We start from the raw sequence: 22,335 nt of genomic DNA, 5'->3' as shown, positions 1-22,335 counted from the left end.
TTTTTTAGACGGAATTAAGTCAAAAAGTGATTGACTCAGCTTTACAATATTTATTCTAAACGGCTTGCATGTTTATACATGCAATTTCTAGCCATTAACTTGTCCTTCCTCTCTTTTGAGAGGAGAACGACACCAAGCACAAGTGTCGCTAGGTCATAATCATAAAGTTTAAGGCCAGCAGGGACCACCAGATCATTAAGCTGACCTGTATATCACAGGTCACTAACACCGCCCAGTAACCCCCATGCTAAACCCAACAAGCATAATTAGACCAAAGTGTTACAGCCCTCAGCAGACTAACCTGCTGTGTGCCACAGGCTGAGAACAGCGGAGACAGGTGCACCAGTACCCAAGGTCCCTATCGATTAAGTGAGAGATGAGACGTTAACTGCTTGGATTTTTAACTGACTTCCATGAATGGTAAGTCAGTGACACGAGATTATTCTTTTTTTTTTTTTTTTTTTTTTTAATAAAGAGAATCCATACAGTACTTGTCCTTGACTTTCATTTTGGGGGCTTTCAACTGTCTCAATCTCAGTGCAACCTGTTCTTCTCCCAAGCTGCTTCTTGACCCCATCGGCCCTCTTCACTGTTATCTCTTCTGTGTCATCTAGTTCTCTGTACCCTATTATTTCTCTCCTGATGTTGCTAATACTTTGTGTGAGGTACTGAGTTTAGCAGCATATACTACAGCTGCATTAACATCATCTGAAGAAAAATCTTTTCCTAAGTATTTTAATTTGTTTTTCTTTTATTTTTGTTAATGGAACAAGCTGACAGAAAAGGCTTGCTTGCTTGCTTATTTCCTGGATGATCCTATCACTGTTGGGGAAGGGAGATTCCTCCTTTCCCTAAGTCATTTTTACATAAAAGAGCTAATGAAGTCCTAGATCCACCCACTGGAGAATTCTACCTGGCACAAGGGAAGTTACATGTGATATTCTGTGACGTGTTGTCTGATGCTCTCATTTTTCTTTGAGATTTATGCACTGGTGGAATGTGTTTTGAAGTCGTTGCTGTTGACTTCTTTTCACTATAGGTTTCCTACATCTCACTGGATATAGTGCTACATTATATAATACTTCTCCTTTGATTGTTGTTAGAATCAGATCTTGAACAAGAACATTCACAGGATGCATTCATGCTACACTGTTTGTCATCCTATCTTCTGGCTTCCCATAAAACTTATTGTTTGGTCCCCACAGTATGAATTCAACACTGTTTTGAAAATTTAGCCAAAACAATTAAATAGAAATATTGTTCAAAGGTAGTTGACTCAAGGCTGATGTCCTAATTGTGCATGGTAAATACATTATATTCATTTTTATGGTATGACATAAGCTGTACTGTACAATGAGCTAGAATCGGACTTCCAAGTTTAACTCATGGTTAAAAACACATAGTAAAGAGTTTTTTAACTTGCAAACTAGAAAAGCTGTATTTCCTGTACATGCCAAACTTTTCACAGACAGTGAAGGCATTAATATAAATGAACATAAAAATGATTCTTCTAGTGGTCCAGCTGTATGGATTCAAATGAAACAGGTTCTTAGCGCTGGAGCTAAAAGTTCATATTTGGGAAAACAATATCTGAAATAGATATTTTGACATTGAAGGATTCATGGGTAATGATTGAATACCATGAAAATGTAAAACTCCTTTTTATATGCAATTTTGTTTTAGCCATATTGGTTCTGGGATATTAGAGAGACCAGATGGGTGAGGGAATATCATTTATTGGACCAACTTCTGTTGATGAAAGACAAGCTTTTGAGCTTACAGAGGACCTGAAGAGCTCTCTGTAAGCTTGAAAGCCTGTGTCTCTCACCCACAGAAGTTGGTCCAATAAAATGTATTACCTCACCCACCTGGTCTCTCGAAAACTCCATTTTGACAGTTGTGACCATTAGAAACTGGTTTATATATATAATTCACTAAGATATTGAAATTAAAAATGATGCTGTGCAAATGTCTGTCTTAGGGCAGGTCTACACTACAGGGCTCAGTCGACCTAAGTTACACAACTCCAGCTACGTCAATAACATAACTGGAATCAACGTACCTTAGGCCGACTTATTACGGTGTCTACACTGCGCTGGTTTGACGGGAGGAACTCTCCTGTCGACTTACTTTATGCTTCTCGTTGTGGTGGAGGGCCAGAGTCAGCAGGAGAGCGATCAGTGGTCAATTTAGCGGGATCGACCCCCTGGTGGATTGATCGCCGTGCGTCTATCCCCCAGTAAGTGGAGACAAGCCCTTAGTCTAAGCAAACTTCCTGGGGCAGTGTGATCTAGTGGATTGGTCCCTATACTAGGAAATAGGACGCATGGGTTTCATTCTCTGCTACTGCTCTTGAAAACACTTCATGACTGTTCCTGTTTCGCCATCAGTAGAATGGGGACTATAACACTTAGCTTCGTTTGTAAACCACTTTGAGAAATATGTATGAAAAAAGTTATATTAAACTCTTGCTCTGATTAATTCAGATGGATTGATTTTAAATCACCAGTTTTAATCAGGATTTCAGTTGGCAAACGGGAAACATTAAAATTAATCTTATTTTTCATTTGTGCTTTTTATTAGTTTTCCTATAGAAAGGCTGATTCATGCTCGTTGGTAACCATTAAAACATGCTGATTTGCAACTAAATATATCCTTTACACTAAATCTGGTTTGTTTTTGCTAACCAGGAGATATACTACAGCTATATGCATTTATTTAAGCAATTGTATAGTTTAATATATATTTATTGTGGTTATTAATTTTTACATTTATGTTCAAAAATTTACTAGATTTTTACACATAATCTGTGTCAAATTGCAGTTGGATGGAAATTGGAATTAAATTAACACTGGGCAGACCCCTGCATTCTAAAATTGCTAACGTAGTTACAACTAATACAAATGTGCCGCATAGGTAAGCGGGGGAAGTGAGTTCATCAAACCCTGTTTTGCATTTGAAACGAGCTGATTAAACTACGTATTATCTGTGGGGAGTGAATGGAACTGATAGTTTCTGGTTACTGTGCCCTTCGAGGTTTCAGAACTAGTAGATCTTATCCTCACGAACCTTGGTTTTTATTCAGAGATTTGAAGAGGAAAATAAGCTTTCCTGCTTTTTCAACCCCCAGTTGGTTTCTCAACTTTGCACAAGTCCTTGAACTGAACTAGGAGAGTAGAATGAAATGACGAAAATAGTCTGACAAACACTGGTTTAGCACCAACCTGCTCACTGGTTTCTTTAAAACGAGGGTGGCAAATATGTAGTGTTTGAATGTTCTAATTGATTGTTAATTATTTTAAGATATAGGTTGTCATAATTGCTAATTTAATTTAAAATAGGTTTGCAAACAAAGAAAAATATACTAAAATTTGATTTTAAAAGTGGGGTTTTTATTTAATTTTTTTTATCCACCCTGGCTGAATCTCTTTTTGTGTAATAAGTTGAACGTGGTAACAGTTTGACAAGTCACCTGACACCAAAGATAAAACACTCCTTAATCCATAGGGCTTCTAGAGGGTAATGGATGTTATTGGTCTGTGTAAAGATAGTATAATTATCCTGTGGTATTTCAACTAGACCCATTCTCAGTCATGTGCTAACTGCATTTTGAAGGAACAGAATAGTACATTGTGTGGGTTATTGGAAAAGGTTTTCTTCTATAGGGGCTTGTGTTCAAATCTGTGTAAAGTCACAAGATTTTAATAGACTTGAGCACATTTTAATACCCATAGGCAGTCTGTTCAAGAGAAAATCAGAATTGAAGTAAAAAGGTTGTGGCAGGTACTGGAAATTTATATAATTTATGTAATTTTCAATCCCACTTTTTATACATCCTAACAGTCGGTTTGCTCTTTTGACTGTTGCTGTGCCATGGGCATGTCTTTTCCTTAAGCTGACCACAGTAATGCTCTGGCCTCTTTCCTGAATGGTTAGTTAAATTCTAAATTAACAGTTAGTACTTGTAGTTCAAATTATTCCTTCTGTTTGTTAACACTGAAATTAATCTGCTGCTGTTTTCCTCATTCACCTGCAAGTGATAACTGAGATGGCTGTGATGACTCTGCTTTTAGAGATTGAGATGTTTGGTCATATCACAAGTTTTAAGATGTGCTTTTATCCAAGGTTTGTAAAAATTACCAATCCTAAGGTAAAGGAGTGAAAAATTGATAAAGCATTCCCTCCCAAAATCTATTAAATGGTAGTATTCAGGTTGTGAGCGTACCATGGATTTCTAGATAGGCAATATATTTTCTGTCTTATCTATCTATCCCTTTCTTAAGGACTCCCAACGTTCTGTTTGCTTTTTTGACTGCTACTACACATTGAGTGGATGTTTTCAGAGAACTATCCACAATGACTCCAGCATCTTTCTTGAGTGGTAACAGCTAATTTAGACCTCATCATTTTATATGTATAGTTGAGATTGTTTTCCCATGTGCATTACTTTGCATTTATCAACACTGAATTTCATCAGCCATTTTGATGCCCAGTCACCCAGTTTTCAGAGATCGTTTTGTAGCTCTTCGCAGTCTGCCTGGGACTTAACTGTCTTGAGTGGTTTTGTATCATCCACAGATTTTGCTACCTCACTGTTTACTCCTTTTTCCAGATCATTTATGAATATGTTGAATAGGACTGGTTCCGGTACAGACCCCTGGGGGACACCACTATTCACCTCTCTACATTCTTAAAACTGACCATTTATTCCAAGAGCAAGTAGTAAATTTCCTGCCTTTTCTTTTCTTTTTTTTTATGTGGGAGCATTTACTACAGAGGATAAAATAGGTGTTGCCAGTCATCTGCAAGGTACTCTGTGGAGTTCTCTTCCTTCCCTGTTGATTAGTAGATTTGTACCTTCTCTTTCCAACAGGATGAAAGCCATGACCAGGGCTTTGCAACTTGCTGGAGATCCAAACAATCCAGCTCATTCCAAAATGCCAGCTACATTTTTAGGAATTTACTCCTTTATTGTATATAGGCTCTACATGGTCAGTAGGGGCACAATTAGTGTTAGATCGCAAGCGGCACAATTCATCTACATTCACTCAAAACAGGAAGGCACTTAGTCCATCACAGTTGCTGTTTGACCATAGGAGACTTCTTCAGTGCTCATCAAGGATTCCTGCAATTTGCAATAGATCCTCAGCATTTTCAGTGTTCCATTTTTCTCTTTGGCCTAACACTAGCACTGAGAGGTTGTTCAAAGATCATGATGGTGGTGCCTGCAGCTATCCATTACACCATCTCTCCATTCTTCTTTACCTGGATAATTGGCAGCTTGTGGCTTTTAAGGAGTGGGTCAGCTTTGTTAGCAGTTCTAGCAGTAGTGTTTCCTCTGTCTCAACAAGACAGACTTGATAAACCAAAACAAAAGCAAGCTCATCTGGGGGGCTCTTTTGGATATCATCAGGCTCAGGGAGATGCACACCCAGTTATCAGAAGTCATGACCTGGCTCACAGAACTGTTGCCATAAGCCAGGAGGTTCTCCTGTCCTCTCCTGTGAACTTCCCTGACTCAGTTCTCCCCCACTCAGCAGAACTTCATGTGTCTGTTCTTCTCAGAAGTCCTCCTGGTGGTGGCAGCTCTCCAGGGAACTTATTGGAAGGTATGCCCTTGCAAGAGTCACATCACCACCGATGTCAGACTCAAGGTGGGGAGCAGGTCTCCTATGCAGAAATGCCCAGGAAATGTGGTCCAGACAGGACCACATCAAGATCCTTGGCTTCTGAGCAGCAAGCTTAGCCTTGTTCCAGTTCAAGGACATGGTCTCTGACTCTGGTGTGGTGGCTTCTGATCTGTAACTAAAGGGGAGAACTTCAGCCAGAGAGGAGAGGGTTCTCTTAGAAGGGGTGGAGAAGCATGTTAGAACTTAGCAGCCATGCAGGTAGCAGGCTGTACAGGAGATGTACGGGTGGACTGGTGGGTCACCAAGGCATCTGTTATAGTGAGCAGTCTCTGAACAGGACAGCCATCCTCTCACGTTGCTCAATCTGGGGGAGGATTGAAGTGCATCTCCTTTGCCTGTCAACAGAATCGCAAGCTGAAAAGTCCCAGCATGCAGAGAAGGCATATTTCAGCAATCTGTGATACTAGGGCTCATGTTGCAGGATTCTGCCCCTTAGGGTATCTCTACACTGCAGTTAAACACCTGCAGCTGGCCTTTCTCAGCTAACTTGGGCTTGGGCTGCAAAACTGCAGTGCAGATGTCTGGGGTCCCAGAGCCCAGGCTAGAGCCCAGCAGTGGACGTGTACACTGCAGTTTTATAGCCTAAGCCCGAGTCAGCTGACGCGGGCCAGCCACAGGTATTTTACTGCAGTGTAGAGAGACCCTTAGTGACCAGAATTTTCAGGTTAGCAGAACTGACTTGGTAAAGTCTGTGTAGGTTGTCCCTCCTTGGAACCTCAGTGCTGTATTTTTCACTTGGAACCTCTAGCCTCTGTGTTTTCATTTTGGTTCTCAGCCAAGTGGCTTTTCTAGGGGCTGTTACCTGTGCATGGAGAGCAGGTGAGCTGGCAGCCCTCTCCTGCCACTACCTCTTTCTGGTTTCCACAGTGATAAAGTATCTGACGGGTTCTCAGTTTTTGATTCCCCATTATTAATCAGTGTATTTTCCTTTAGTCTTTAGCTGGCATCAGATAAGGAAAGGGTTTGATGTTCCCCTAGTGATTTAAGTTATACCTACATAGAATCAAGGAGTTTTTGGGTCACAGAAAAAGGCAGTTTGCCACCATCCTAGATAGATTTCCATATGTATTAAGGAATCATATGCAGGGGGGTCTCCCATGCCCCATAGGCATTAGAGGTCACTCCTTGTATCGAGAACACCAACTGAGCACAGAGAAAATCTGCCTCATAGAGAATGATCTTTTGGTAATGCATACAAATCTTCATACGCCATTCTTGTGTGGATGTCAGAACTTCCTCACATCCAACTTTCAAGGACAGGGTCTTGAGTGCTGTCGTGCAGGGATCCTCTGTCCAGGCCTCCAGTTAGCCAGGCCTTGGCATTAGGTATTGCTAGATGGTGTCTAGTTTGAGGCTTCCAGTCATAAAGGACAATCTGATCTTATCTGTAAGCAGCCTGAAATCCTATTTTCTGCATTGTTCTCATTTTAGATTGTGATTAGAAGATTGCGTCCTGCAAGGGAAGTTGACTGTTTAGCAAAGATGGGTTGCTAACTGAAGAGATATAGACATCAGCTATAGCGATGGAGGAGCAGCAACCCAGAATCCAAAGTGTTGTAACCCTTTCTAGAAGGAAAATGTATAGGCAAGGCCAAAATTCCCATTTTAACAACCCTCACCACTGAACAGGAGTCTTCAGAGCATAGAAGAGACTAGTCTAGTTGTTTGAACTCTGCAGCTGTCGATTCTCATGCACTTTTTTGTTTCAAGGCCTAGATACTGCTTCTATCTTAAGATACTTCTTTTAAAACTTCTGTTTTGTTTTCCTCCTTTTCAGCTCCTTACAGTAGCCAACTTTAATGCTTTATACAAATTAAAGAAAATTTAAGACACTTGTTGTAAACTTTTATGTGATGTGTGGGTGTATGCAGCATTGTATCCATACTAGTCCTTGGATTTTAGAGACAAGGGTGAGGTAATATCTCTCATTGGACCAGCTTTTGTTGATGAAAGAGACAAGCTTGCAAACTACACAGAGCTCTTCAGGTTTGTGAGAGTGTAGTCACTAGTAATTTTTCTTGGTCCATTTTAAAATGGAGATGAGTAAAATTGGTTCATGTTTTCATTTCTATAATGCTTTATTTAAAGTGTGGTCTGTAGGAGCCTTGGAGGTGGTGTGTGGGGCACTCTGCATAAACATTAGTGCTGTGTCTCATCAAATTGAGGGCTTTAGGAGCACATGAATGTGTCTGCTCATGGTTCTCTAAACTTATTGGCACTGACATCAGTGGATTATCTCCTCCTAAATATTGCCACAGTTGTTGTTTTGCATGTTGCAGCCTTTTTTGTTACTGTAGGAAGAAATGTAATTGTTTTTCAGTGGTTGAGTCATTAAGCCCTTTGTTTTCTTTGAGGAGGAGTGTCTGGGAAATTACAACTTAAACATGCAGTTTTATGCATAGAGTGCTCAACTCAGTCTCTGTTGACATCTGAAAGCCAGCATAGTATGTTTTATAGATTTAAAAGTTTTATATATGTTCTAATAACCTAGCAAATGGGTCTGAAATTGACAATAACCATTGAACAGGGCTGATTGCAATATTGCTCTCAAATAAAAAAAAGTTTGTTTTTTTGTTGTTGCTTCGGGGGGAGGAATAAAATGCCACCACCAGACATGGCAATACCACAGATTTTGACTGCAGTTTAATTTGTCATTGAATGGTTTTGGAGGGATGATCGAATGTTTTTATTTTGTATAAAATTGAGAAGCAAATTGAGGGATATTAAACGTTCTTAAGGGTGAAAAAAGTATGAAGCTGTGTAGTGAGGTTAGAAAGAGGGGACTGAGTGAACTATTAGTGCAAAAATAGCACTCAGACAAGTGTAAATGGTCAGACAGGTGAGTGCAGCAATGCACAGTGGCTCAGAACTTTATTCCTTGCATTTTCTGTTGGGCAAAATGCTGTTCACATTGCCCGTTCATGTATAGTGGACAAAAGGGACTGACTCTGTGATTGCCATCTGCCAGTATGCTGCAGAGCATGGAGAAGCAAAGTGCAGGACACCGCCCCCCCCCCCCCACACACACACACACATATTGTTGCGTGCTGGGTGTGTGGGTGAGATCACTGTCTTGCCTTACTTGGATGGGGAATGGCAGTAAGAGTGAATGCCCCTTTCTGTGAGGAGAGAGAGAGTTGAGGGGAGGAAGAGAAGCGAGGAGTTCCCCTTCTAAGTAGATAGGCATGTAGGGGAAAGGAAAGAGCAGCTCTTCATGCCATGCCAGTTATACTTGGCTGGAGCTTCAACTGTACCATGTGATCCATTTGTTTCCTCCTTACCCTCTGTCCATAGCTTCGTTTCAAGCTATTCTTTTATACTTCATAGCTGGCGGGGTGGGAGGACAACCAGAGAACCGCTACCCAAGATCATATGGAAGACTGAACCCTGCTGGGAAACCATGGACTTCTCTGGGTGGGCTCAAGTGGGATGTGTTTGGCATTTTGCTCCTAGCTAATAGTTTTAGTCCTCTGGTGAGTGTTCAGAGTCCTAGTCCATGTTTCTTTGAGTTCGATGTGCTGCAGTGAAAAACAAGCAGTTTTTGTGTTCTCATTGGAACTTGCTCTCCCCAAACCTCATCCCCCATCCCTGTCTGAGAACAGTCTGGATGTGCTGACCTTCAGGGCATGTCTACACTTGCCATTTAAAGTGCAAAAAAGTCCCATTTTTGCACAAAAACCATGGGAGCATCTAAACTTGCCAACGACTTTTTGCGGTGAAATTCAGAAGTTTCACCGCAAACAGAAAACCACCTCCAAAAGAGGCGTACAGTTCTTAACGCTGATCCTTTTGCGGTGATGTGCAAGTGAAGACACGTTCTTCCTGTTTACAGAACTTTTAGCCTCTGGAGTATATCCCACAGTGCCTTGGTGACCACTCTGGCCAGCAACTCTGCTGCTCTGATTCCAGGTAAACAGACATCCGCTCCTTCCCTGTAAAGCCCCAGGAACTTTGAAACTCCCCTTCCTGTTTTCTTGGCAAGTGCTCACGTATCATCCGGCTAGGTGATGATGCGTGCTCCATGGAACAAATGATCTGCTGCTTGGAGCAAAGCTGAGCTCCTTGAGCTGATCAGTGTTTGGGCAGAGGGGGCTGTGCAGGGACCCAGGATACCCCGCGTGAAGGCGGGTGGGGGGGGCGGTGATCGCAAGACCTATCCTCAAAAAGGAGAGAGCTGCACTGTGATATAGCTGCCCCCAGGGCTCAGCGATGGAAGTGCTGCGAATGTGATCACAATCTGAGGCCTGTGGAAGTGAGTGAGCACACAAACCAGCACTTTTTTTTTTACCGGTTCCCTATCGCTGGTGTAACTGACAGCACAAAAACTCTGCAAGTGTAGACATAGCCTCAGTGTGTTATGGGAAGCTTCTCCATCGACTGAATGGGACTGAGGTGGGGAGCGGGGGGTAGGGAGTTCTCTCATAAGTTTTTTTGGGGGGGGGGGCACTGTTGGTTAGGTTCTGTTAGTTTCAGCTGAAATGTGGTTGTGTGTGTTTGTGATTGCTGTCAGGTACTCTGTGCTAAAGAGGCACCTTCTTTTATACTGCTGTAAATTAATACAAATTATTGTTCTTTTACTCTGTTGCCTGGGGCCCTAGGCACAGACTGGAGCCTCACGGGGCTAAAATATATGAAGGGATCTTGTGTGATATTTTTTCTTGTGTACTGATTCCAGGAGAGAGAGAGAGAGAGAATGCATGTTCTATAAGGCAGTGGTTCTCAACCAGGGGTACGCATACCTCTGAGGTTAGTCATACGTCTTCCAGGGGGCACATCAACTCATCTAGAGATTTGCCTGTTTTACAACAAGCTACATAAAAAGCATTATCTAAGTCAGTACAAACTAAAATTCCATACAGACGCTGCTTTGTTTATACTGCTCGACACTGCTGTGCACTGAAATGTAAGTACGATATTTATATTCCAATTGATTTATTTTATAATTACATGGTAAAATATGAGACACAGCAATTTTTCAGTAATAGTGTGCAGTGACACTTGTATTTTTATGTCTGATTTTATAAGCAAGTAGATCTTAAGTGAAGTGTAACTTGGGGATTGGGAAGACAAATCAGATTCCTGAAATGGGTACAATAATCTGGAAAGGTTGAGAGCCACTGGTATAAGGCAACTGGGAGTTGCACCCAGGGCTGCACCTAGGGGGGTGCAGGTTCTGGGACAAACCCCCCCGCCCCGCCTCTTTCCCCAAGCCCTTGCCCTGCTCCCTTCACATTACTATAGCTGAGATGAGATCTGGTGAATACAGTCATGTATGTTGCTCACTCTTTTCTATATCATGGCTTGCGATAGAAGCAATTCAGAATTCCGTGGAAAGAGGATAGTACTAAACCCTAGTTGCTTCAAAAGAGATAGTTATGACTTACATTTTTTGTTCATCTTTGTTAGGTCCTGTACAGCTCATGATATAAAGACATAAGGGTTCCCACAATCTGAGTCACATGAGCTTAGGGTGCCACTGGAAAGTCAGTGACAGTAAAAAGCAGATATGAGCATCCAGTGTAGAATAGGATCAAAATAGAGCATAGCTGAGTCAAGTCTATGCATTTCCTACAAATCTCTTAACGATGTCTTGGACTGGACTTTTTAAAAGTAGTCTTATGCCCCCTCCCCCTGCCCTTTCTTACTGTATTTAGCCTGATTATTTTAACCTTAGAAATATGCTAATAGTTTGACAGTGACATCAACAGTTTCTGTAAAAGATCAACCCAACAGACTCAAGCCGTAAGGGTAGTCCAACAGAAGGATATAAAAGGTAATTGGGCCCTCAGGCCTAAATACCATTCCTCAGCCAGAGTTCTGTCCTCCTGTCCATATCTCACTGGGACCCAGCTATGCTGTCCACTCCACATGAGCATTTGTCCCATGCCTCTACTTGCAACTTGCTGCTCTGTGTCCTCAGTCAGCAACGTGCTGCTTCCCTGTCTGTGTCTCAGCTTTTCATTCCCAGCTCTCAGGCTGTCTGGCCTTGCCACTGCTTCCAGCCTGCTGTTCCTGCTCTTGCGTAAGTTGGGGCTTCCCACCCAAGTCTGATTGCTTCTGACATCAGGATTGTACTTCCTTTTTCCTGGTCTGTAGGGATTTTGGAGTTCTGCAGTAGCTGATGTTAGACTGGATAACACAGTGGCCTCTGCTGGTTAGTTCCATTTCCACCATCTCATTTGGGGTGGGAGGAAGTATCCAGTGATGAGCCAGCAGGTTCACTTCAGTATGACTTGTTCATTGCTGTTAATATTGCTTGACCCAGTAGGAAGGAAACCCCTCCCAATGCCTCCTCTTTGCTACAGGCCTGTGCTTAAATTTCTGACTATCCATTCTCCTGATGTTTTTCCTTCTATATCGTTAACTTTTCTCCCCCAGCCCCTCCCCCAGTAGCTGGATATCTGCCACCCTAAATGTTCTATTGCATGAGCTCATGAACAAAAGTTGGGAATCCTGCAATGATGTCGGCTTCAGCATGATGTCCTGTTTGCCAGCATGTTACTTTGCTTAGCCTAGGAGAGCAATAGATTGTGATTTGACCAGCTGTAAATGACTGCATGTTAAAGAACAGAACAAGGAATGAAAGGCATTGGCATAATAACTTTTAAAAAATGACAGGTCACTCCTCTCTGTAGGAATCCTCTTACAGCAGCCACTGTTCCTGTGCCTAGGTATTGCTGCTCATGTGGTCTGTAAGGTCAGACATTGCTTGTAGACCATCTGAGAGAGCGCCATAGCTTAGCAGTGACTGCGAATGCTGTTTCCAGTGGTGGATGTGGAGATGGTTCACCTCATCATTCATACCTGGAAACTGAGCAGAATGCATAGCTAAACGTTGTAACAATGTCTTTGAAGGAGCAGCTTGCTGTCAAGGTCTGTGTTTGTTTCCTACACACCTGCTTCCCTGGATTGAACTCCTGTGGATTGTTTTCATTTGGGTATTTTGGCATAAGTGGAATGAAATTCCAGACTCTTGCCTGGCTAATTATTTCATGTCAGTTAGATTAAGGTAGATTGACTCCTTGGAAAACTGCATTTTCTAAGGATTATTATTATTCTGGTTATGCTGATAGGGTGCATATGCATGTAAGTGGGATTGAACCCTTTCACTGCTGGGTTACTGCCTCTGACCTCCTCTCACCCCATCCATCACAGTCCCTTTGCTACCAGTCTCTCTTCTCCATCATTCTTGTTCCCTTGAACATGCCAACCCCCTATGGGTCCCTTCCTTCTCCAGCCCCTGCTACCTTCTTTGGGATTAAGATGCAGAACACCCCTCCCCCCTTCCGTTGCACCCAACTAACTTTTAAGTCTGTGGAACTCCCTCTCCCAGTGTCATTTCAAGTTAGAACTGCATTGGGTGATCTCCCCACCCTGATAAAGATTTTCGGTAAAATGTCTGCATTTTGGCCATTCGTACTTGGGTTTAATGTTAGAAACCTTACCCTATAGCAACGTCAGCCAACTGAGAGAGCCATTGGAGTGAGTTCTGTCCTAAAACAGTTCACTGGTAGTGGCTTCCGTAGTTGACATCTGTCCAAAGTAAACTGGTTAAAGAGAAGAGGGTCACCTGTTTCTCCTCTCTGTGGGATGTGGTCATAGCTAGCAGGTGTTTCTTCTTTGTTTACACACATTTCCCTTGGCTGAATTATAACTTTCTTTACTCACAATATTTCCGTCTTACTCAGCCTTATTACTTGATACACTTTAATTATTTTGCAGTCCACTACAATTTACTTATATTCTGGGTGTGTCTCATGTTTCTGCTGTTGGTGTTGGAACTTACTTTCTTACACTGGGATTGGCAGAAGAGGCCAACAGTACAGTTATCCCCGGTGACAAAACCCTGTAGTAAAGATAAAGTTGCCTGTCAGACACCCAGTCCTATTTCCTCCTGTGTGCCTGCTTCCCACTTCTTGATGCTTTTATTTTCCTCCTTAAGTCTTCCCACACGCTGGCTTTTAAAACCAGTAATTCCTCTGGCAGGGAGTGCTGGGTGATCCCTACATCTAAAACTTTTCCTCCACCACTAACCAAATGAACCTGAATGTGTTACCTCAGCTTGTCTACAGAGAGGCCTACGGTCTCTCCCATAGCTGAGACACCGCTGTTGCAGCACAACCGGGGCTGAATGATCCCGATGGCTTTATGTAATCTTGTCCTTACGGGTGGCCTGATGAGAAGGAAATAAAATAGGTCTGTGCCTGTTTAAAAGTTTTATTTCATGCAAATGTTTTGTTTTGCCTTTGAAATACTTCAAAAATTGGGTTTTGTCTTCTCTGTCTTGCTCATGTCTTGAGGACCCAGAAATAGATTGAAAGCTTATTCAGCCCTTACTTTAAGAGGCATGGTATTGGGGTGGGATAGTTAGATTAAACTTTTGGTTAAGTTTTGATACCTGTTTCACTCAAAGAACAAAACTGGACAGTTTGAACAAAACTAATTTCCTCTCCAAATTAAGCAGGTTTCACCAACGGCCTTCTTTATAAATCATAAGAAGATAGGACACAGATCTAAGCATTTTTCCTTTACAGATAAACTTCAAACATATCCTCTGTTAATAACAGACAAACACAAGCCCTGTTTGGCATTTGCTAGTTCTAGTTAACAGTCCAGATATTCAACTTCCTGTTCCATGGGGGTCAATTCACTAGGCTGTATTCTAGGAAACTTACTCTTTCTTTTGAGCAGATGTTAAGAAACTGACTTGTATTTATTGACCCAATTGAAAATAAAACCTTAAGTTTATTTCAGTAAACTTATGACAAGTCAGTATTGAAACTGGAGCAAAATCAATTCTGTGTGTAAAAGAACGCATGTTGTGGTTAAGTGTCTCTGCAGGCATTGCATACAGAAAAATGCTTTCCTCCCATCTTGTTACGGAGATACAGAGAGGAAATGCCCTGGCCTTATCGCAATTCCATTATGTCAGGCAAGTTCTCGAGAGCCAGGGTAACAGCTTGGAGAAAACTGCACCAGCTGCTGCAGAGTTTCTTCTCTGTCTGGGGAGATGCTGACTGCCTTGTGTGAATAATTACCGTTAACCTGTCGCAAACCAGTGCTGATCGTAACTGGCCAGAGGCTTCCAGCCAAACAGTTACTTACCCTGCCTGTCAGGCAGAGAGAGGGGGAAGTTTTCATTTTAAAAGGCCACGCCTGTGTCCTTTCACAGCATTTTTGACTTCCTGTGCAGATATTATGATTGTTATTAATAAGGAAATCACTAGCACAGTTTTCAGTTCCTAACAATGAAGCAATTAATCTGATTTTATTGAGAGAGTTGGTTTGTGTGTTGTATTTTTCTATATGTTTAGTCACCCTGGAACAATGTCTTCCAAATTGTGGTCATACGTAACAGAAGTGAGACAACCAATCTGGCAGCGTGTGTGTTTTTGTGTTCGTGTTCCATGCCAGCTATTTCATTCGTATCACATCAGCTGCTTGCTTTTCCGATTTGCCACGTGTAAAACTTGCCAATAGTTCAATGTCGTCAAAACGTAACCCAGTAGAACCTCAGAATTACAAACTGGCCAGTCAACCACGCAGCTCATTCGGAACCAGGAGTACGCAGTCAGGTGGCAGCAGCAGAGATGCAAAAAAAATCAGCACGGTACTGTGTTAAACAGAAACTACTGAAACAAAGAGAGAGTTTAAAAAAAAAATGTGACAAGGTAAGAAAACCGTTTCTGTGCTTGTTTTGTTTAAATTGAGATGGTGAAAAGGAACATTTTTCTTCTGCATAGTTAAGTTTCAAAGCTGCCTTGAGTCAATGTTCAGCTGTATTAAGTCAATGTAAACTTTTGAAAGAACAACCAGAATGTTTTGTTCAGAATTAGACATTTCAGAGTTACAAACAACCTCCATTCCCGAGGTGTTCCTCGTAACTCTGAGGTTCTACTGTATAACAAACGTGCAGTTTATAATTTTTTTCCCCTATTTTACATTTTCCCCTTTCAGCTGAAAAGAGCAGAGTTGTTTTTAGATGTCTCTACATGTTACATAGACCTGAGTGTTGACCAAACAGTGTTTACACAGGTGGTCACTTGAGAACAATTGGAGGTTCACTAGTTCATTAGTTCTGGCACAGATTGCCCTTAGCTTTATTTAGCTTCTTTGCGTGAATTACACCAAATCACTGGTTTTCTTAAATTACAGCTACTAGATTTTACCCGTTGGGAATCTGAAACATTTTTCAGAGTCAGCTATTTGGACTGTGGCACAATTATACTCTGAGAATACCTTGTTGTTGGTTTTTCCCAATTTTTTTGTTTCATCTGTACCAAATCGCATAAATTACATGTTATTTTTTTATATGTAGCCAATCTTAGAATCAATTCAGTGTCAGTGTATTAAACATGTAACAAGTTTAAATATAATGATCGTTGCTGTGGTTCTAAAGTCAGTGGTCCCCAAACTTCTTATGTCACGTTCCCCTTACCCTTAATGAAATCTGTCTGCGCCCCACCAGGAACAGGGCTGGGAGCGAGGTTGGGGGCCGAGAGCTAGGGCTGGGTTGCTCTCCCTCTGGGGGCTGACCCAGACCCTGCTGCACCCCACCCTCCCAAATGTTCCTCTGTGCTCCCCAGTTTGGGGACCACTGTTCTAAATTAATGTATGCATTCTTACCGTGTTCCTGAAATAGTGAGGAGGAGGAGGAGTCCCTTTCATCTGATATAGGTACTGCAGGTGCAAAGTTAATGTTCCACTGTATCCCACTTAGCAAAATGGAAGCTATATCTGACCACAGTTTTCAAACAAAAAGACCCAGTTACCTTGTTAACCTCAGTATCCTCTTTGAGTTCTCTATTAAACCATGATTAACTTGCTTTTGAAATCCCTACAATGGTTTGGGAAGAATTTATTGAATTACCAAAGGAAACAATGACCTATCAAATGACTACCTTGCTCCTCTTAAAAAAAAAAAATAATAATAATAAAAAAATCTATTCTCTTTGCTGTTGGTATTATCCAGCATCATTCTATTAATTTCAAAATGTTCCATCGCAATTGGTTAGTGTGTAAGCTGGTCATAGGTACTTCTGGAAAGGAGACTTCAGGAATGAAAAAATAAACATCTTTTCTGTTACAGGGTTTCTTGGATAATCCAGCAGTAAACCATCAAATTGTTTTGCGCTTGTTACGTTATATCATCCGCCTCATTTGGAGACTGCAGTAATGGAGACATACAGAGAGAGACATTCTGAGATTGTCCAGTTGTCACCAGAATCCAGCAAAACCAAGCAGCAGTAGTATCCTTTCCATACCTTGTATATGCAACTAACAAATCCTCCTTTTCCTAAAGGACACCAGATACATTGGGAGGAGCAGTAGGACTCCGTGTTTGTGAAAAATATGCACATAGACTGTCTCATTTTGTCTGCTATGAGAAGACAGAGGATTTTTAAATGGGAATTCACTGTGAACACGTCATGATGGATTTTGGAAACGGATATATAAAAGCTTTGTGAAGCAGGACTTTATGTGAGAGTGGTGTTTACGCTGGTTTTTCTTGAACTTTTAAAAGACTGATTTGGAAAGAAGATGATCAAACATTATTGAATGATTTTCATACTCCGTTTTCTGGAAACCTGTAGACTAATATCTGATATATTCTGCAATGGAGTTAACTGAGCCAGCTAACTTGCAGAGCTGCCTTAGTTTGTTATAACTGTGTACAGATGTCGTCTACCCCCCCCCATCTCCCACCCTGCAAGGAGGGGTCAGATTCATGCTTTCCCTCCATTCTTAGCCCCTTTCATGGAAAAACGGCAAAATCATGAATTGAAGCTGGTTGAAGAAGGGTGGAAGGATTTGCATCAGAACTTCAATTACCCTGCAAATCTCTACTTATCACCCTAAATTCAACTGTGTGTGTAACTGTGTGTGTGTCACACAAACAGCATACTTCCTGCTGACTGATTTTAAACTGCAGCCAAGTGCAACTGGCGCACTCCCCCTGAAACTTCCACCTCTTCCACCCTACCAGCAGGAATCTCAAAGATGACCTGAAATTTGCAGCTTAACTGTGAAAGTGTTATGCTTCAAAAACCATACCAAGTTGCCTTTCTAAAAATTTATATCTAATGAGTCTGGATACATTTGTGTATTATATAATATAGAATGTTGAAGGTTGGGGATAATAGAACAATAAAATATTTGTGGGGTAAAACAGTTCCTGAGACACTGCAGTCTTACCCAAAGTTGGAGGGTTGCATAACTTTAGAAACTATTTTAAACTTCACTTAATATTTTACTGTGACTGTTGATAAACCCAGTTGGTACTGCTGTTTTTTTAATGTGTTGGATTTTTGCTAGAGCTGGCTTTGTACTTAAGACCTATTCTGAGAGATGCAAGGAACTAACAAACGTTAACAGTTGAGTTACATCCATCTTGAGAGCAATAGTACAATATTTGAATTGGTTGTGGTGGTTCAAAAAATCCCACAAGTGAATGAATAAATATCCATTGGAAGCAAAAGTTGGGCCATTTTGAAAGTTCTAGCAAAACTTCCACATAATTTAAAATAATAAAATTATAAGGGCACTAACTGTATTCATAAATCAGACATTCTGTGACTTGTTTAAAGATTAACCAAAAACAGAATGAAGTTAAATCAAGATTGCTATACAGGAGTGACTCACTAACTCGGTTGTGGGAGGCATCCAAAGTTTTAACTTACCTTTTTCTTTAATTAGATCTTCCTTCTACAGAACTCCCTTTACCACTTCTTGGGTCGCTGAAGTTATTCCAGAAGGCATCATTCTGTGAAACCACAAATACCATGGATTGCATGACTTCTAAACTTCTGGTATTTAGATCATAACAAAGTGATGCATTCTGTAACAACTTCATTGACCCAAGAAGTGCCAAGAGGACTTCACAGAAAGAAAAACTTTATTTTTAACTTTTAAGTGTGTATATTGAATGCTGCCCCCGAGCCTGTTGCGTGGGCACTGTAACCACAGATCTAGGTTTAAACTGAATTTTAATATTGGTTTTATAGTACCTTTACACCATGGGAAACTGCATGACAGGTGCTTTGGGGAGCGCACAGTTCCTTCAGATGGTGCGGTGTATTAATGCAGAATTTACCCCAATCTGGCTTCAGAATTGTCTTCAGAATCTGGCTTCCTTTTGTATGTGATGCAGAGAGCTTGCTTGATTCAGTTTGTTTCTATTTGCTACAGTCTACTTCAAAATGCCGTATTTTATTTCTGGTTTCACCAGCACCATAGAAAAATATGGTAGCTCTACTTTCAAAATGTTGCAATATGTTCATCAGCATATCCTGAGTGCCATTGTATTTTTTTTTTTTTTTTTAGTTTTGACAAGTAAATTTGTATAATATGTACTCTATGCACTGACCACTGGTGCCTCTGGGGCAGGTGGAAGGGCTCCTCTAAACATGGCTCTGTTGCCCAGTTGCATTAATCCACCCCTGTGAGCAGTGAATCCAGAGGATAAAAGCACATGTTAGCTCTGTAGGCTAAACCTTTGTCCTAGGAGTTGGCCTCAATTATCAAAGCAGTGGTTTGTGGGTTTTTTTGTTTTTTTTTTTAACTTTTTAAGAGAAATATTGGTGACTGAAATTGTATCTGGAGTTTCAAGCAGAAATTTAGTGCTGATGGCAGATAATCACTTCCATAACAGCATGGCTTTGGCTCATACCAAAGTACTAGGTGTAAAGGGGAGTGGGGAATTCATAAGGTCCTACATGTAGTGAACGGAGCGGGTATAAATGTATGTTCAGTAACGAGTTCTCACTGCTACCAGGTGCTAGAAGTGAGAATAAGATGGAAGGGGGCTGAGAGTATTACTTCTGTTCCATTTTGAACATTCCTCACCCATCAGAGTTACACAGCCACTAAACAGATTAGACAAAAATCAGATTTTCCAACGCTAGAGGTTGCAGTCCTCTTTTGCACGGAATTGGGCCCTAGCCACTTATTGGAACGATGTTAGAGTTGATCAGATGCTTTCAGGTATAAAGAGTCCTGAAACCTCCTCAGAAGGCCACGTTGTCCACTAGTTGTCATGATGAACAGAGTAGAGCTGGTTCTGAAATTTGGACTTATATGTACCTTTCCGAACACACCAAAGACATTTCTGTTTACAATTCCCCATGCACACACTCACTCACACTCACTCACACACACACGCTTCTACAATTGGCGCGTGTGCACGCACATTCGCGCTTCTACAAGTGGAGCACTTTATTTCAGTTCTTTTCAATAGTGCCCTTGGGAGAGTTGGCATCAGGACTACATATTTTCTCCCTCTCCATCCCACCTCTTCATAAGGGTCTGCTGGCCCGGTGCCTGGAGACTTGGGTGCTTTCTTTGTACACTTACCTCTAGCCTGGTAGTGCAACAGGTTTGCCACCACGGCTTCAGACTAGCTTACTATAAGCGTAATAAATGATTTAAAAAACAATTCTGTGAATTATATGAACATTAAAGAACAAGATATTGGCACCATGTGACTTGGACTTCTCTGCACTCTTGTTTATCAAGAAGTTTCCTGCAGATGTTTTTACAGTATGTATTTTAAAAAAATAACTAAAACTAATCCCATTGTTTTTGACCATTTAAAACTGATTTTGTGCCTTGGCAGCCTCTCTGCCCAGGTTAGATTTGTGGGTGGTTATTGAGTTTTTCTTCAATCTCAACATGACATTAAAAACAGTTAATACTTTTGCTACGTTGTTAGTGGAGGAATTTCTTAATTCCATATAATCCATACTCTACCCTGCCAAAACTACTTTATGAAGAATTTTCTTTGGTTGTGGAGAAACCAGATTCAAATTTTTCTTACCAAACTTGTATGATATGGTATTATGCTTTTTCTCCTTCAATAATTGTAAATATTTGAGTATTTATTAGATTAGGGCATCATATTATTCTTATAATCTGAGCCAAATGTCTGTGTGCAATGTTTTGTTTCTTTTCTTACTATGTCATGTAAAGTTTTGTACAGCATATAAAGTAAATTACTGTTTTTCTAAGTCTTTTTTAGAATTGAACTTGGTAAATACTGTAGATTCTTTTTTCTGTGTAATTAATGCACTCTACTGTTCCATAATGCTGTAACTTGTAGAAATGTTGTATATTTATTTTCTGCTTATTTAAGTTTCTGTAAAGTTTTTAATGAATTTTTACTGGTATATATGGAATTAGTGATTGATCAGTTTAGAGCACTGTCTTCTAATTCAGTGCAATCAATAATGTTTAGTTACTGAGTAAAATGTTCAAAAGTGCCTAAGTGACTTAGGCTCCTAAGTCCCAGTTTCAAAAGAGGGTGTGAAGTACCTAAGTCAGAGTGTCACAAAGTCCAGGGGACTTGGGTTTCTGTGTGCCTAAAGTCTCTTTTGAAAATTGTATCCACAATTTAAATCCCCCATTTTGGCCACTTTTCTTAACTTTCTGGACTCAGTGATTCAGCACAGTACATAAAGGCAGAGATTTGAAGTAAAATGTGACATGGAGGTGCAAAGTAGGCCAAACACCAAAGCCACATCCAGAATCTCTGTGTAGTTCAAAGCATTAATTTGTTACAAATAACTTCATCAGTCTAAGCAAAACATTATTATCCCAAGGGGCCAAGGGCAGTTTATTCAAACATACTATTAAACTGAAGTGCAGTAGTCTCAGTTAATCACTTTTTCAAGACCTATACAAGGTGCCAATTCCCCACCTTCTCATTCTCCACTGCCTTCAGATTTCACCATCCCTGTGCTCCTACTGAATCTGGCTGCATTGCTTCATCCAGCTGCCAGAATTAAAAATTATGCTGTAGATTTCAGTTCGATAACTTGATTGTGCTTCCTGGTAACTTAATAATAACCCTATTTTGGGATATTAAACACCTTATCCTCAGTTTACATAGTGCAGGAAGTGGCTGTTACCTCCTAAACAAGAAGCCCCTGCAAGTTATTTATAGAACTACTTTCTACTTTGATTTGTAAACTTTTGCATCCTGGTTTCAAGACCACTCATTACTGTAGTAAAGCTCCTGATCAGGTACAAACAAACACAGCACTGATCATGTACTGATTAATCACTAACTTGTTTCATACGACCCAGCATATGTAGCATTTTTATTGCAATTTCCCTGGCTTACTTGTGGTTTGCACTGATGAATTTTTGACAGGGTAATTGCCACTTTACTTGTGCAATACTGCTGTACATAGCTACAGATCTTTTTTTAAGATGCAATCTTTTATGTTCTTAATGAATTTTATATAAATAAAACTTCCATCTATTTGTGATGAGTATTATTTTTCTCAAATTCAAAATTTTATGCTCTTCTGAAATAAGATGTAGGGAATTGTAGATCAGCGTTAATTATCTGTCTCTGATACGTGCAAGTGCCACTCGCTTTTCCAGGCATTTTAACCTTGCTTAATTTAAGCATCTTCCATGTCCTTATTCAGGATGGAGTTTGGAAGAGCGCACTTCTTTCATACCACATTTCAACCATACCCTTGGAATGTCTTTGTGAAACGTTTCCATGGTGAATTCCCCCACGCTTCTCTGTACACCGACTGCTACTGTGGACGAGCACCTCACCTGAGGAATGAGTAGCGCTGTCTCTCTCCAAGTCAGGTTCGGGGTTGCTTTTCTACCCATGCACACGGAGTATCAA

General features: G+C 40.8%; 1 protein-coding gene and 1 long non-coding RNA gene across 12 annotated transcripts in view; one reads left to right on the top strand and one right to left on the bottom strand.

Annotated features, from left to right (window-relative positions):
• Window positions 1-18,156, top strand: part of BCL2L11 (BCL2 like 11) — a 43,030-nt gene extending 24,874 nt beyond the window's left edge. For 9 of the 10 annotated variants that reach the window (XM_073339916.2, XM_073339918.2, XM_073339927.2 and 6 more), the window contains one exon: window positions 16,780-18,156. In XM_073339916.2, coding sequence (XP_073196017.1) covers window positions 16,780-16,866 — 87 coding nt within the window. In that variant the 3' untranslated portion in view covers window positions 16,867-18,156. Of the gene's footprint in view, window positions 1-7,121; window positions 15,362-16,779 lie in introns of all 10 variants that reach the window. The other variant, XR_012158352.2, reaches the window with a different exon arrangement.
• The window catches only part of LOC140909795 (uncharacterized), a 114,167-nt gene that overhangs the window by 21,122 nt on the left and 70,710 nt on the right, over window positions 1-22,335 (bottom strand). The gene's annotated exons all lie outside the window — the stretch shown is intronic.

The sequence above is a fragment of the Lepidochelys kempii genome, chromosome 3 (genome assembly GCF_965140285.1).
Source record: "Lepidochelys kempii isolate rLepKem1 chromosome 3, rLepKem1.hap1, whole genome shotgun sequence".
Taxonomy (NCBI): Eukaryota; Metazoa; Chordata; order Testudines; family Cheloniidae; genus Lepidochelys; species Lepidochelys kempii.
Note: the sequence above shows the minus strand (reverse complement) of the source record. Positions and strands in the feature narration are given on the sequence as shown.